The 16,661-nt window shown below is 39.6% G+C and overlaps 1 protein-coding gene and 1 long non-coding RNA gene across 2 annotated transcripts; one reads left to right on the forward strand and one right to left on the reverse strand.

Annotated features, from left to right (window-relative positions):
* Positions 1–6,089: 6,089 nt before the first annotated feature.
* Positions 6,090–11,809, reverse strand: LOC306639209. Its single transcript, XR_013757576.1, has 3 exons — positions 11,482–11,809; positions 9,583–9,776; positions 6,090–6,180 (listed from the first exon to the last, which is right to left on the reverse strand). It is a non-coding gene; the product is annotated as an uncharacterized lncRNA (long non-coding RNA).
* Positions 11,810–12,659: 850 nt separating this feature from the next.
* Positions 12,660–13,626, forward strand: APCS (amyloid P component, serum). Its single transcript, XM_079102566.1, has 2 exons — positions 12,660–12,819; positions 12,938–13,626. The coding sequence occupies exons 1-2, from the start codon at positions 12,756–12,758 to the stop codon at positions 13,543–13,545; spliced, it is 672 nt and encodes a 223-aa protein (XP_078958692.1). The 5' UTR covers positions 12,660–12,755; the 3' UTR covers positions 13,546–13,626.
* Positions 13,627–16,661: the final 3,035 nt, after the last annotated feature.

A 16,661-nucleotide genomic window follows, 5' to 3' on the forward strand; every position in this document is an offset into this window, starting at 1 on the left:
GGAATCACCCCCTGAGTGTGAGATTGGATTAACATTAAAAAAAAGCAATTAAACAATTATAACCATACCATGGAATATTTTTCAACCATTAAAAGAAATGAAGTACTGACAGAGACTACAACACTGAATGGACCTTGAAAACACAATGCAAAGTGAAAGTCACACAAAAGACCACATATTGGTTGATTCCCACGTAATATGAAGTGTTCAGGAAAGGCAAATCCATTAATACAGAGAGTAGAATAGTAGTTGCTGTGGTCTGGGATTAGAGGGAAGCAAGAATGGATTTCTACTAGGTACAGTATTTATTTTGAGGGTGATGAAAATGTTAGAAAATTAGATTCCGATAATGGTAGCACAGTTCTGCAAAGACATTAAAATCCAGTGAATATTTTTGGTATGTAAAGTCTACCTCAAAAAATTCCTTTTAAAAATCATACCAAAAAATATTTCCTTGCATTCTGGGCATTTAATACAGAGGCAACACTTCCCACGAACCTCAGAATTTCCTGCAGATTAGTTCCCTCCCCACAATACTACCAGGATCACTTACATCCCCACCTCTAACACACACACACACACACACACACACACACACACCCCCTTCCGCAGAAGCTGACTGAATTGAGGTCTAGTACCTTTCAAATTTCTTTTCTAAAGACCTGGGTCTTGTGCTGGGGATCATGCATTGGTCTTCAGCTCAGGCTCACCTGTTCCACAACCTCATTTCTCTCTTCTGCCAAAGGCACTTTCACCCTTACCTTATTTTTGAGTTTGCTGCAGCTATTTTATTCCATAACCAGTTTTATTATAGGTTGAGAAGTGAGAGTAGGATGAGAAGGTAGCCTAAACTACAGAGAGAGGGAAAAGAGCCCATGGGATTTTCTTTCCTAACCTGTTTTATTCCCCCTCATTTTTTTTCACCCTGAGATAAAAAGACATGGCAAGGGAGGCAGAAGAAATGTGTCCTGGTGCTTCTAATGCTAGGAAGCACAGATAGAAGGTCTTGTTCTTTGCCCAGTGTGTTCACCAGTACATTCATCACCTTAAGTGTATTAAGATCCTACAACTTGCGGGTACCTTATGCCAGGTACCAGACTTGCAGGGAAGGATGCCAGTATGCATCCTTTTCATCAAACCTGCTTTTTCAAGTTTCTGTGCTGGTCAGACCATTCCCTTTGGCCATCTATGCAATTCACTTCATCTGTAGAACACACATCTCCATCTAGTGCCATCCTCTTTTCTTATGATCCCATGTAGAACTGAGTCTTGTGAACAAGTGCTCCCTTAATAGCTCCCCCACATCCTTAGGTATGCCCTCTTTCAGCTTCTGGAATGTTAGTCTCATTTTTGAATTTTCATCTCTCTCTTGAGACCCTGTGTGTCTTAGGGTTCCTTACAGGTTATGTATTTGTTACAGGTTCTATCTAGCTTAGTACCATGATTGGTACATTATAAATACTCAGCATTTATATTTTTAGTAAAATTTCTCTAGTAGATAAAGAAAAGGTGGTATACATACATAATGGAATATTACTCCACCATAAAGAAAAATGACTATGACATTAGCAAGTAAATGGATGGATCTGGAGACTATCATGCTAAGTGAAATAAGCCAATTCCCCCAAAAAACCAAAGGTTAAATGTTTCTGCCGACATGTGGAAGCTAACCCACAATAAAGTGGGGGAGGGGAAGAAGAGAAGTTCAGTAGATTAGACAAAGGGGAAGGAAAGAAAGGGAATGGAGAGAGGAATAAGAAAGAGAGTAGAATGAATCTAACATAATTTTCCTATGTACACATATGAAAATACCTAAGTAAGCCCCACCATCATGCCCACCCACAAGAATAGGGTCCTAATTAGAATAAGATACATCTTATGCTTGTATGGTTTTATCAAAATAGATTATATTGCCTTGTAAAACTAAGAAAAACCAACAAAATAAAATTTTAAAAGATACACATTTTAAATTGGAAATTATGCTGTGATAAGTACAAAATATTATATGTAATTGCAAAGTGCTATAGAAGAAGAAATGAAGGAGCAACCAACTTTGCCTGGGGGAGTTAGAGAGTAGAAGAGCAGAAAGCATTGTAGATGATGATGATGATGGTGGTAAAGATGATGAAGGCAACCTCTACATTTGACATCACCTATGGAGCCCACATCTTCAAATATATTTCCTATCATTCTCTTTTATATTCACTCCTCTCTAGTCCCACATGACTACCTCTCATTTCTCAAACAGTTCGGAATTTTCCTGACATAAGCCTTTGTACTGTTTTATGATCATTTTGATTAAGATATATTTATATGTATGTATATGCATATATACATACAGCACTGCAATACAAAATTTAGTTCATTCTAAATTCTCAACCAAATAAAGTTTTGCAAAACCCTATTCTAGAGCAATAGATTTTCACCTCTGGTAATTCAGAGACATCTTTTGAAAATCTGATCAGAATATGCACATGTGCCTGCATGCACATTATTTTGCACACAATTTCAGAGAATTTTCAAACACATTTCAGAACCCCTAGGGAAATAGGAGCCTCAGCTTCAGAGTTACCCCTAAATGTGTGTCAGACACTGATCATCACTGAGATGTTCATATCACCTATTAATGTGCCTGGTCTTTCAAATGAGAGATATGGGAGATTCAAGGAGAAGACACCCACTGTGCCTGGGACCCATGAACTCCAGAAGTCTGTTGGAGGAAGAGAAAATTACAGGTGACCAAAAATGTGCCTCAGGCCTGCTTCTGTGCTTTAAAAACTATGACAAAAGAATAAGACAGAAAAATGGAAAGAACTGACCTTGGGGCTAAAATAATGAGTCACTTATTCCCAAAATATAGGAGTGTATGAAAATAGATGCTGCTATACTGAGGGTTTTGCAGTGTATTTTCTAGCTATGTCTCACGATGGATATACATGAAATTTTTCTTAATTACATACATAACTACCCATCCAAGGGGAAAAAAAAATGTGTGATAAGGGCAGAGAAGTGCTCTTCGGAAGAAAAATTCCAGTGGGAAAAGACACATGGCAAAAATAACCTTGGTCTGCTTCACTCCACCCTACCCACCCAGCAGAAGAGTAAAAGGCATTTGGGGAACCTGATTCATTGAAAACTGCAGTTTTCACTTAAGAGGAGAGCAATCAAAGCCACTTGCTCAGAATTAGCCACCACCAACCTAAATAGTTACCATGTGGCCACTACAGAATGAGCAATTCTCAAAAGCTTTCAAGGAAGAAGAAAATAAATAGTTAAGAAGAGGACATCAAAAACGAAGGCACCATTCTTTGAGAAAAGCCACCCATCTGTTCTTCCTCTGCTCAGCTTCCAAGGCTGCAAGAATAATGTGGTTTTAAAAAAAAAAAATCTGTTTTCTCCTACATAAGTAATGGGTACTCCACCTAAATATATACTATTTAAGTGGCCAGTAGGGTTGGATTCCTGGAAAAAGGACCTCTCTGCTGAAACTATTTACTTTTCAATCAGCAAATGGTAAGGAAGCCTTTTTGAAATGCCTATTAAGGGCCATATTACTCAAATCATGGGACTAGGGAGAGTCTCAGGTGGTCCCTGGGATTCTTTCACTGAAGTTATTTCTGCCATCATCATCACTAGTTCTGGTCCACTCAGACAAAAGTCAAGAACCGAATGGCCAGGTGAAGTGGGAGTCAGGAGGACTTTCAATCAAAATGCTCACACATAAGAAAAAGTCATCAAAGTACGCCTGGCGCGCCGCCGCCTCCAGGTAATGAGCACCCTGAGCGGAAATCCTAGCCTCTGCCTTCCTTTTAGAGCTTAAGTGGAAGAGCAGTCTACGTGTTTGAGCCAATTCACAACAAAGCTTTCTATTTGGTCCACTTGTGGGATAGAAAATGTTTGTGAGCAGGAAAAACATTGCCCTAGACTAAAGGTCTCCTGATGAAATGAGTCAACCTGTGAAGAAATTCTTCTGTCCACAGTTGTATACAGGGTGTCCTTGGCCTCTATGTACTGAGACTGTAAACAGCAGAGTTCCACAGCAGAGGAATGATAGTGTAGGTCTCTGATAGGTGGCCTCTTTTGTATTTAATTCATCCAATTGTTTATGGGCACTAGTAGTCTATGGCCATACCACCCCAAATATACCCAATCCCATCTGATCATGGGAGTTAAGAAAGACCAGGTCTGATTAGTACTTGGATGGGAGATGGGCAATAGTGACAGCTGTACAGAACAATGACCATCTTGAGGTCCCCAGGTCCCAAGCTGAGGCAGCTCCAAGCATGGTGAAGGTGATAAGGATTTTAATGTAGGAAATACAGACCAAGTCCATGAACATAGATGTGGTGAATAAAATACTGTTTACTTCATGGACTGTGTCATTAGAACAGGAAAGTTTCATAGTAAAAAAGGATATCAAGAAGTGGGTTATTGCAGTGTCACAGAAGTGCAAGTGGAACAAGATATCATGTGGACAACTTCTATCATCAGACCAATGTGAAAGGCAGCATGCACCACTGGGACGCATACTTGTGTTCACAAAGACGCTACCCTAGGAATTTCCAGACAACCACCTAACACTTGACAAATACGAAGAAGATTGCTTGATTCTGACCTGTGAGGCTGTGTGGCACAGTAACCAATGAATATGTCTCTGAACTAGCCAGCATGCTCAGGAAAAATGATGTGGTCAAGGTGGGCAAGAGCCATTGATGACTTTTCCAAATGCAGATACAGAAGACAACATTCACAGAAGCTGGAGCTGCCCAGGAAGGTGAACTCTGTCAGCTTCTGTGAGGCACTTTCTCTTATTCTGAAGGTTTAAGGCTGTCAGTGAAATGGGTCAATATGGAAAAACTCTTGTTCTGACATGAACTGTAAGTCATGGGTTTGCACCCAAACATGGCATAAGAAAAGGTAAAATGATAAGAGCAAAGCAAGACGGCTCTAGACAACACCTCTAAGCCACACATATAAGAAATCTGTCCCTGTTTCATCAATCATGTTTTCCCTGTCACTGTAGACTGAGAAATATATTCCTACATCCAAGTAAGGGAAATTTTCCCATCAACATACTCCAGGTACAGAGTTACACTGAGTCCCTGTCATTATATTTTTCTCTTTTGCACATCTCACTCTCAGATGCTGGTGTCATGAAAGGATCATGAACAGCAAGGATATGGTTGTGACAGTGGGCTCTAATGAAAGGCAAATTTTATAAAAAAAAAAAATTACACTAAAAAAGAAGATGTATAAAGACTGGAGCTGTAGCTTAGTGGCAGAGCACTTGCCTAGCATGGGTGGGGCACTGGGTTCAATCCTCAGCACCATATAAAAATAAAATAAAATAAAATAAAATAAAGGTATTGTGTCCATTTATAACAAAAAATATTTTTAAAAATAAAAATAAAAAGATGGATAAAAAATGCATTTCTGGGACTGGGACTGTAGCTCAGTGGTAAAGCACTGGTCTAGTATGTGTGAGACACTGGGTTCAATCTTCAGCACCACATAAAAATAAATAACTAAAATAAAGTTATTGTGTCCATCTATAACCAAAAATATTTTTTAAAAAACTATTTCAGTAACAAAAGCTAAATTTTATAAAGACTACAGAAAATAAGTGGCTCAAAAGGAAGTAATATAGGAATGTAAAGGACAGAAAATTAGAAAGAGACATTGTGCTATCCCAGAGAGTAGGTTCAGTTGAATTCTGAATTTAAAATGAGATCTTGGTGAGGTCACTTAGTCTAGATGTTTCATTGAATCCAAAAGAAGAAAATAACAAAGTTAGCAGGCATTTTCTTTTATAAACGAAGCCTGAAATTAGGAACAGAGAACTGAGATCAAGAAAAGACTCCCATGTATCAGCAGGGTCTGGAGAGTGACAAGCCAATTTGTGAAGATACCAGAATTGAGAAAGGGAAGTAGAAGTCTCCTAAGTAGCCTGGAGCCTGGCATTTAGAATCTGAAAAAGGTACTGCAGTAGAAGTCAGTCACAATCTCAGGCATTGTCTTGGTCCATTGTGCGCTGCTATAACAGAAAAGCAGAGACCAGGTAATTTGTAAATACTAAAAGTTTATTAGGATCATGATTCTGAAGGCTGGAAAGTCCAAGATCGAGGGGCTGCATGTGGTGAGAGCCTTCTTGCTGTGTTCTAACACCATAGAAGGCATCACCTGCAAAACAGCAAGAAGGAGCCAAACTTGCTTTTACAACACACCCACTCTTAGAGGAATGACATTAATCCAGAGTCCTCATGACCTAATCTTAATCTCTTTCTTCAAGACTCCACTTCTCAACACTGTTGCATCACGGTAAGATCTTGGCACATAAACTCTGAGGGATCCATTCAAACCATGGCATTTCACCTGGGCACCCAAAATGCATGTCCTTCTCACATGCAAAATACGTTCATTTTATTCCACTAACACTGAGTCTTAACTAGTTCCTGTGCCATCTAAAAAGTTCAAAGTCAAGTACACATCCTGAGGCAAATTCCCCTCTAGCCTATGAAATCAAAACCTATGTTTCCCCTTTAATTACAGATTCATCTTTAAATTATTTCTCTCCCCTTTTGTTTTTTCTGTAAGCAGTCAAAAGGAGACATAAAGTACTTGCATGCGTAGATATGTCTTATGCTAAATGTCCATTTATGAACTTATGCTAAAAGTCCATTGCTTTTAAATTCTGACTTCCTTAAAGCCCTAGAACACAGACACAATCCCATCATTTTTTTGCAACTGTATGACAAGGATGGCCTTGACTCTAGTGTTCAATTCCTTGTTCCTCAGTTCCATCTGAGATCTCATCAAATGTCATTCACCGTCAATATTTTTGTCAGTATTTTCGTCACAACCACTCACATAATCTCTAAATTCTAGACTTTCCCTCAAGTTCTTTACTTCTGAGCCCTCACCAGAATGGTTCTTCATCCTCTATTGTGGAAGTGTAGGCTCTTTCTAGCCTGCTCCTGCAGATTCTTCCAACCTCCAGCCATTATTCCGTTCCAAAGCTGCTTCTATATTTTCAGGTATTTGCTATAGCAACAGCCTCACTTCTCAGGATCAGTTTTCTGCCTTACTCCACTTTGTGCTGTTATAACAGAATACCACAGAACTGGATAATTTATAAATAATAGCAATATATTTGACTCATGGTTCTGGAGGGTGGGAAGTCCCAGATCAAGGGGTCACATCTGGGAAGGACATCTTTGCTGCATTAAAAGATGACTGAATGGGCTGGGGAGATAGCTCAATCGGTGGAGTGCTTGCCTTGTAAGCACAAGGCCCTGGGTTCGATCCTCAGCACCACAAAAAAAAAAAAAAAAAAAAAAAAATGGCTGAAGAATGGATAAAGAAACGGTGGTATACATACGCAATGGAATATTACTTATCCCTAAAGAATAATAAAATTATGGCATTTGCAGGCAAATGGATGAAATTGGAGAATAACATGCTAAGTGAGATAAGCCAATCTCAAAAAGCCAAAGGACAAATGATCTCGCCAATAAGCGGATGATGACACATAATGGGGGGGGGGAGGCAAGAATGTAGGAAGGAGGGACTGTATAGAGGGAAAAGAGGGGTGGGAGGGGTGGGGGGAAGGAAAAAATAACAGAATGAATCAAACACCATTACCCTATGTAAATGTATGATTACACAAACAGTATGCCTCTACTTCATGTACAAACAGAGAAACAAGATGTATCCCATTTGTTTACAATAAAAATAAATTTAAAAAAAATGGCTGAAGGTTTCAGTAGTGGGTGAGCACAGCAGAGAGAGCAAGAGGTGGACAAACTCACTTTTATACAAAGCCCACTCTCACAATAGTGACATTGATTCATCTATGAGGTTAGATCTATTCACCTCAAAGAGGTGTGTCAACAGCACCTGAAAAGTGACAGGCCAATTTGTGAAGATTCCAGAGTTGAGAAGCAGAAGTAGAAGTCTGCCAGCAGCCTGGAGCCTGGCATTTAGAGTTTGAAAAAGCTACTTGGGTAGAAAGGTCAGTCATAATCTCAGGTGGATACTGATTTTCCTCCATTGTTGGAGGACATATTATGGAGTGAGAAACAGAGACAAAATAACCAATCTGTCAAAGAGAGACAATCTATGATCTGTGCCAGGGAAAAAAATACACATTGGACTCTGAGTTTCCTAAGGAGAATCTGGTTTTCTTTCCTTTTGTTTCTTGTCAAAACCACTGAACCTTAGGAAATAGACTCCCTTCTTTTCCCCACCCCCATTATCCCCTGAAACTTGAATTCTGCCATGCCCACTTTACAAAAACTGCTCTTTCAAAGGTCACCAATGAAATTTTTATTGCAAAATCCAGCATCTGTACTACTTAGATCTCTCTGATGCATTTAATGGCACAGGACACTGCTTCCTGGAAACGTGTGCTAAGTTGGTTTCCATGGCACTGCACAGGGTCCTTCCCCTTCTGCCAAGCCCCAACTCTTGTCCCACCTCCAACCAATGAATGCAAATGTTCAGCATTTTGGGAATTGAACTTATCACCTATCTTCCATCTCCTCCAAATTAACCCACTCTCTATGATCCTAACTGCACTAGTAGCATCATACTTTTAAAAATTATATGTGCTGCGGTTTGAATATGCCCCCAAATTTTATGTTTTGGAAACTTAATCCCCAAAATAACATTCAGTGTTTTGAGAGATGGAAGCTTTAGGAGGTGACGGGTCACTCATGGGTTAATGGATTAAAAGCTTATCTTTGTTATAAAAGCAGGCTCTCTCTGGCATGCTTGCTGTGTCTCACTACATGATCTCTTTTTCCATTTTATCATGTGGAGAGAAGGCTCTCATCAGGTGTTGGTACCATGTTCTTGGACTCCCCAGCCTCCAGAAATGTAAGCTAAATAAACTTTTATTATTTATAAGTTAGCCAGTCTGTGGTAATCAGTTATAGCAACAGAAAATGGATTAAGATAATATGCAGTCAAAATTTTGGAGTAAAATTTAGTTAGGTTCTATATTCTACATATTTTTATTTTTAAATTCTCATCTTTTCCTTTTCTATAACACTCTTCCATCAGAATGAAATTGTGTAGCTTTGATTTTGTACAACTCCATTTCAGGGTAATAATCACTATTCCGAATTCCTCCAATGCCTCTAAAATGCTTATAAGTAAACTTTAGCTAACAGAACATACAAAAAATAACTCTTAGTACTAAAGTTCTTAGTACTAAGAACTTTACATTTTACTTCAGTCTCTTTCTTCCTGTCCAGCACTTTTAATAGCTGTTGTGACTTCTTTTCATCCATAAACACCTCAGACCTTAGAAGATATCTTTAAGGTATTCTTTAATCCTTCCAGTGAACTTTTGTCATACCTCACTCCCTGCCTTCTTGCAGCTCCCAGTCAGGTCCCCTTTCTGGTGTTGCCAATGCCTTCTTTCCCTTTTTTTTCTGAGGTCAAACTCAAGTTTATGCCAACTGACTGACCCAGGACAACTCTGCTTGAGGCACACAGGTGGCCCTGCTTCTCTTCAGCATCCTGTCGTCTTTCCTCTCTTACGCTCAACCCTTCTGGAACCATCAGACAGGAACCCACCTATATCTGCATGTTCACAGGCAGGAAGGCACCCAGGAGCCTCATGGCAATAGCAGGTTTTGGTTCACCTTGAGAACACCACTCAGTTCTGAAGACCCAGGATTTATTTCCCTATATGCTGACATTGTATAGAGAAATAATCCTTGGTTTCCAACTCGATGACTGTTGAAGCACAGTCAATTCTCTTACAAAGCCTGAAAAATATATTCCAGAGAAGGAAATAATCAGGCCCCATTTTTTCTCCTTCTTTCCCATCCTACAATGAACCCTGCTTTTCAACCAAGATTGCTTCTTCACAGTGTCTCAACACACTTTCATGGGCAACTATCAGCCCCGGTGCTTGACCCCAACAGCAGTACAAACCTCCTTACCTCTAGTCTCTCATCCCCCAGTCCAGCTCCATGGATTCATCTCATATCAAAAAAAAAAAAAAAAAATCTTCTATATTAATATCTAAACCACTTTTTGTTGACAGAATGAAAATTTGTTAATTTATGATGAAAACTAGAAGCAGCTGGTGAACCCTGTTCTGTGAATTTTATGACACTCATTAATCAACATCTGGGACCAGGAACTGCATATTCCCAGGGTTCACAATAAAGGTTACCTCCCCGCTCCTATTTATAGTGTCACCTGCTCATATTTTATCTTATTTTGCATTGCTACTAAACTTTTGCATGTAAAAAGTCCTTACCCTACCTGTGCCCTTTGATTGCACAAACATATCTAAGGTTCCTTTCACATGTTAAAAAATATCATATGAGTGATGTAAATATGAATAAGACCAAGTAACCATCTTTTGCCTAAAGGAGATAAGAGACAAATATGCTAATATTTTCAATTCAAGGCAGTCCATGGCAATAGACAAAAAAGGCTTCAAACTGATAATAGTAGCCAACAAGATAATGTTCTATGCACTTTATGCATATCATACTTTTTCATTTATCCTCCCCCAAAGTACTGTAAGGTAGATAGTTCTATCTTTGTTTTGCAAAGAAGGAATCTGAGGTTCAGAGAGCTTTAATGGCTTGGATGATAGTCAACCATTAATAAATGGAGACACTGGAATCCTACGCCAAGCCTTTGGTTAAGACCTTCTGAGGAGTCCAAAAGAGGCAAAATTAATGTCCTGTTGGGTCATCAACAAAGTCTTTGTTTTAGTTAGCGTCTGCACTGCTGCTACTGAAATGGCCCAACCAGAACAACTGTAGAGGAGGAAAAGTTCATTTAAGGGCTCATGGTTTCAGAACTCTCAATTCATAGACAGCTGGCTTTATTCCTCAGGTCTCAAGGTGAAGCAGAACAACATGCGAAAGAATGTGGCAGAAGAAAGCTACTCACATGATGTTCAGAAAGTAGAAAGAGAGAGAGAGACTCTGCTCACCAGATACAAATATATATCCCAAAGCCATGCCCCTGATACCCCACTTCCTCCAGCCACACTCCACCTGCCTTCAGCTACCACTCAATTAATCCCATCAAGTGATTAATTCACTGATTGATTTAAGGCTCTCATAACCCAATCATTTCCTCTCTGCACCTTCTTGCATTGGCTCACACATAACCTTTTAGGAGAAACCTCACAACCAAGCCATAAGAGGCTACATGAAGCAGATTACTCTCAAGATTAATTTTGAAGAACAGTTAGAATTTCAAGAAACAGAGAAAGATAAGAGAGAAATGCAAGACAATTAAAGAAATAACTAGAAGTAACAAAACCATGAAAGCCAGGCATCTATGAAGAACAACAATTAGAGGTGTTAGACTGAAGAATAGGATTTGATTCAGAGTTTACAGCCAAGCTGGAACAAGATGGGAAACAGCATGGGCTTCTAAGCAGAAGGATTAGTATTTAATTCAGGATGTAACAGGCTGTGTAACTCCAACTCCAATACCTACCCTTACTGTGCCACAAGTCAGATAAATCTTCACAACCGTAATTCAACCAGAAAAAAAAAAAAAAAAAGAAGATAATGGAAACTTCCCAGAGATAAGGATAATCTGAACAATAGTAGAGAAAGTTAATTACTGGTGGCAGTTATTGTGCCATTGAAAACGTTGATCAGAAGGCCTGTAGTGAGCTAAGAGAACAGAGAATGAATTAGAAGATAGACAACGCAGATTCCATAAAATTTAGTGATGAGAGAGAAGAAAAGTAGTACAGATGAAAAGGAAAACCTGTTTGATATCTTACAGGAAAAGCAGGTTTGAGCAGCAGCTAATAAAGTGTGGCTACGTAAGTAGTAGCAGAGAGAATGGAGATGAAGGTCACAGGGATTGTGCAAGGGTCAGTCACCACTGACTTCCCGGCACCCAATGTAGTGCCTGGGAATTAGTGAATAAATATGAGTGTAATATATTCATGGAGTCATCACCAAAGATCAATTAAATACACCCTCAGAGGCCAAGAACTCAAAAGAGGAAAAAACTGGAAGAGATGCTGACATCTCTGCAGGTATTATGTCACCAGAAAAAGGTCAAAATGAGAAATGAGAAAATATAGGATAAGAAAGTGCCATGATACACAAAAGAAGAAAAAGAGCCAAGTAACAGTAGAAAAATACTAAGCTACGAGGGGACAAAAGTCTGTACTCCAACTGTCTCTTTCCCTTTCACAAGCCTAGATATATTACTCAATATTGAGTTAATCAAGAGTAAAGGGCTATTTGGAGTCTTCAGGAGAAAACAGAATCCCAGAATGACCTACAAATGAAGATTGTTTCACAGAACTATAAAAGGCTCAGGAGCTCCTGTCACAGCACCAGGCCATCAGAAGAAGGGGCCTCTAGGGAGCAGAGTTAGAGCCTTCTGATGTGGCCAGCCCAGCCCCTAATCTCATCCATAACCCTGAAGCTCCACATTCAACCTCTTCCCAGCAACAAAATCTGGGTCACAGGGGTTAGTGCTCTGGCAGTTACCTGTGTTTAATAAGTAACTCCCATTGATTTTCCAGGCCAGGGCCTCACCCTTCCTTTCCATCAGCATCTCTGATTGCCTGCACCAGGAGGAGGGCCTGGAAAGTCACTCACACATCATTGGTGCTCCCCATTGTCACCCGAAGTGCACATAAAGCCTGCGGTAGAGGAATGTGAGTCTCAGGAGCTAAGTGGACAGCCACCGTGCTCTCTGCTACCTTTGTCACTGCAGCTGCTGCCCCACTTCAGGCCAAGGACATGGACAAGCTGTTATTTTGTGTCTCTGTCCTCACCAACCTCCTGGGAGCCTTCGCTCAGACAGGTAGGGAGGTCAAGGGGAATTGTTCAAGGAGCCTGAGATGAGAAAAGAAGTTGAATCTGGGATAATTTTCCCCTGAATTTATGGTGAAAGTCATTGTATTTCTTATTTTATCTCACAGACCTCAGTGGAAAGGTATTTGTGTTCCCTAGAGAATCTTCTAGTGATTATGTGAATTTGATCACACAGCTGAAGGAGCCTCTGCAGAACTTGACCTTGTGTTTGCGAGCCTATAGTGACCTTTCCCGCCCCTACAGCCTCTTCTCCTACAACGCTCAGGGCAAGGATAATGAACTACTAATTTATAAAGAAAAAGTTGGACAGTATAGTCTATATATTGGACGGAGCAAAGTCACAGCCAAAGTTTTTGAAGACTTCCCTGCCCCAGTACACATCTGTACCAGCTGGGAGTCCTCCTCAGGCATTGCTGAATTTTGGATCAATGGGAAACCTTTGGTGAAAAAGGGTCTGAGGCAGGGATACTCCGTGGAACCTCACCCCAAGATTGTCCTGGGACAGGAGCAGGATTCCTATGGAGGCGGTTTTGATAGGAGCCAGTCCTTTGTGGGTGAGATCGGAGATTTGTACATGTGGGACTCTGTGCTGTCTCCAGAAGAGATCCAGTTTGTGTATCAGGGTTCCTCTCTCAATTCTAATATCCTGGACTGGAGGGCTCTGAACTTCGAAGTAAATGGTTATGTTGTCATCAAGCCCCTGGTGTGGGCCTGACCCTATACCTGTAGCTCTTTCTTCTTTGAATTTCCTATCTACATATTTGTCTAATAAAAAAAATGTATTATGCCACTTGCATTTGTCTAGTGCTTGTCAGAGTCTTTGGTAACTGCCATTTCATCATCCAGAAAAATCAAGTTGTAAGGTATGGAGAGAGAAAGCTTTAAGTAACTAGGAAGATACAACACAAAGCCAGAGCACTCAGTGAGCCAGGGTGGGGGTTTAGGGAAGAAGAGGCAACATTTACAAACTACCAATAATTATTTTAATAGCAATTCAAAATATGTATAGAATTGTAATAGAAATCTTTGTATTTGTTTTTCCAACTACCAATCAATAGAAAAGAGGTCTGAGGTTGCTACAGGGAGACAAGTATAAAGAGGTAAGTAAGCAATAGTTGAGAACTTGACAGCGAGTAATGAGCTAGAGGAGAAGAACTAGAATAGGAATGAAAACTAAAAATGCAAAAGAAACCGGGATCATTTTGTGTAAAGACAAACGTGCCTTTCTGTCTCAAAAACCCCAGTGGTATTATGCAGGGCTTGCTTTTCATAATGCTGCACTGATATGATCAAGAACAAATTATACTACGAACATTGCTCACATGAATCCTCCATTTCAAATCCTTCCACCCATCCCTACTTCTCACAGGATGTAATTTAAACCTCTTAAGGTGACTCTACCCTCCATTTCCTGGGCTGCTCACATTTCTGTGTACATTTCAGATACGACTCAGTCCAACAAGTAGCATATTAATTATAACACTCCAAAATAATTGTCAGATGATGTTAGTAGTAATTATTTTGTGATTATAAAAAGGATGGAGCACAGGATGGAGAATGTCTGGCACATTCTCAAAAGATATGAGTTGCCTTCCCAGAGAAGCAAAGACCTTGGAGGAAGTTCGACTTCATAAGGGCAAAAAGACAGTCCTTACTTACACATAATAGAGATGAAGCCAAGGGAAATCAAAAAAATAAAATCCAGGGCAGCTTACAAATGATAAGCAGTGGTCACTTCAAATCCTAAGGCCATTCGTCTGAAATGGACAAAGAGGCAGGCAACAGACCAAGAAAGTAGGGGAGGATCTGGGGACTTCTAGAATGGGATCAGGACACAGAGGAACAGGTAGAACCTGGGAATATTTGGTATTCAGAACATGGACTTAGTTAGACAGGAACTTCAGCAATACAGGAAATTATTAGTTTCTAATTGCCATTCCATAAGCTAAAGTTTGCTTTATGTTTCTTAAGACTAATTACCTTTCTTTCCACAAATGTGCATTGTGAGTACTAGAAAGACCATCTATTCTTGCATAACATGTTTGCATCAAGAACATGTGAACATGTTGCTTGCCCTAACATTGTATAAGCATTCAACAGTAGGATGTTTTAGTTCAACAATCCCCTCTGCCAAGGAACCTAAAACAAATTTCAGGAATGAAGCCAGTATACTCAATAGTAGCATCCATTTGTTCAATTATTTATTGAGCCACTATTCTATTCCAGGAACTATGCCAGGCACTGAAAATATTATATTGGGTGAAATAATCGTGGTGCTTGCCTTTTTTTGGAGTTTATATTCTAATAAGTCTGTGTCGTCTAAAAATGGATTTCCCTAACAGTAACCAGCCTGTGCTGTAATCCATCCCTCACATCTCTAGGATTTGCTTCTATCACAGGTTGATAACCTCCTACTTCCCCTCCCAACTCCATCTGAGGTAGAGGCATAGTTTATTCTTTCTTTTTCTCATTGTCTTTTCTTTTTCGTTATTATTTTATTTATTAATACATACTAATTGTACAAACTGATGAGTTTTCTGTGATATTTCCATCCATGTGTACATATTGTATCAACCATGTCCAGTCGCCCTTCTTCCACTCTCAAGCCCCTCCCCCAACACCTTTCCCAGTCCTCCTAATTTCTTTCAGTTCCTCCCCTCACCTTTCTCCATCTCTAGTATCTATTATTCCATTCCATATTTCTACAAGTTTCACTTATTGTTTCCTTAAAATAGTGAGAACATGTGGTATTTGTTTTTCAGTGTCTGTTTCACGGTTCACTCATCAAAATATTCTCCAGTTGAATCCGTGTTCCAGCAAATGACAGAATTTCATTTTTCTTTATGGACAAGTGGTACACCCCTGCGTGAATATATCATGTTTTCTTTATCCACTCATCTGTTGGAGGGTGCTTGGGTGAGTCCCACAGTTTGGTTTATTGTGAATCATGCTGTAACGAACACAGAGGTACAAGTAAGTATCTTTTTGGTATAGAGTTCAACTCCTTTGGGTATATATACAATTGCGGAATTATTGGGTCATATGGTAGTTTTAGTTTTAGTTTCTTGAGGAATCACCATGCTGTTTTCCATAATGACTATACTAATTTACATTCCCAGGAGTAACTAAGGGTTCTCTTTTCTCTCCAGCATTTATTTCTTGTCTTTTTAATGATGGCCATTCTAAATAACTCATGGTTTTAATTTGCATTTTTCTGATGAGGCCCATAGTTGTACAACTGTGTCTAGAGTGAGAGGCCAAAGGTAAATGCAAAACACTTCACCCAGAGCTCTTACAGATACAGCAGCTTCTCTGGATAGCTTCATGGGATTCTTGGGAGGATTAGATGTGATTATCATACAAAGACCCACTCAGTACATGTTCTGCCACACTGCAAATGATCAGTAATTGTTAGGTGTGATGATAATGAGAATGACTCCCTAAAACTTTTAAGTCTCTTGCCTTAATATTTTGGTAGAGTCCTACAAGTAAAAGCAACATTCAAGCTCCATTTTCAGTCTCTGTTCCTAAATCTAGTCCCTACCTAAAAAAATCCATGCATGTCCCTTCTAATACAAGAAACAAGATAAGCTCTTTCTATATACAAAGAGAAGAATCATCTTTGACTTTATATAGGAGCATTTTCACCCATAACTAACCAAGAACAAAACACTAGCAAGGATTCAAAAGAACAAATAGTGCTAAGTGACATTCCATACACCTTCAACTAAGGTTGAGTTATTTTTTACTGGAAGAAGATTCAAGTATCAGCCATGTGGGATCAAAGCTTGCCCAGTATTCCTGTGTACCCCACTTGTAATGAGATCCCCT

This window comes from Sciurus vulgaris (assembly GCF_902686455.1).
Source record: "Sciurus vulgaris genome assembly, chromosome: 1".
In the NCBI taxonomy this organism is placed as follows: Eukaryota; Metazoa; Chordata; class Mammalia; order Rodentia; family Sciuridae; genus Sciurus; species Sciurus vulgaris.

Coding starts and splice junctions, on each gene's coding strand:
- APCS (XM_079102566.1), top strand. CDS start 12,756: ATGGACAAGCTGTTATTTTGTGTCTCTGTCCTCACCAACCTCCTGGGA. Junction 12,820..12,937: donor GGGAGCCTTCGCTCAGACAG/GTAGGGAGGTCA, acceptor TTTATCTCACAG/ACCTCAGTGGAAAGGTATTT.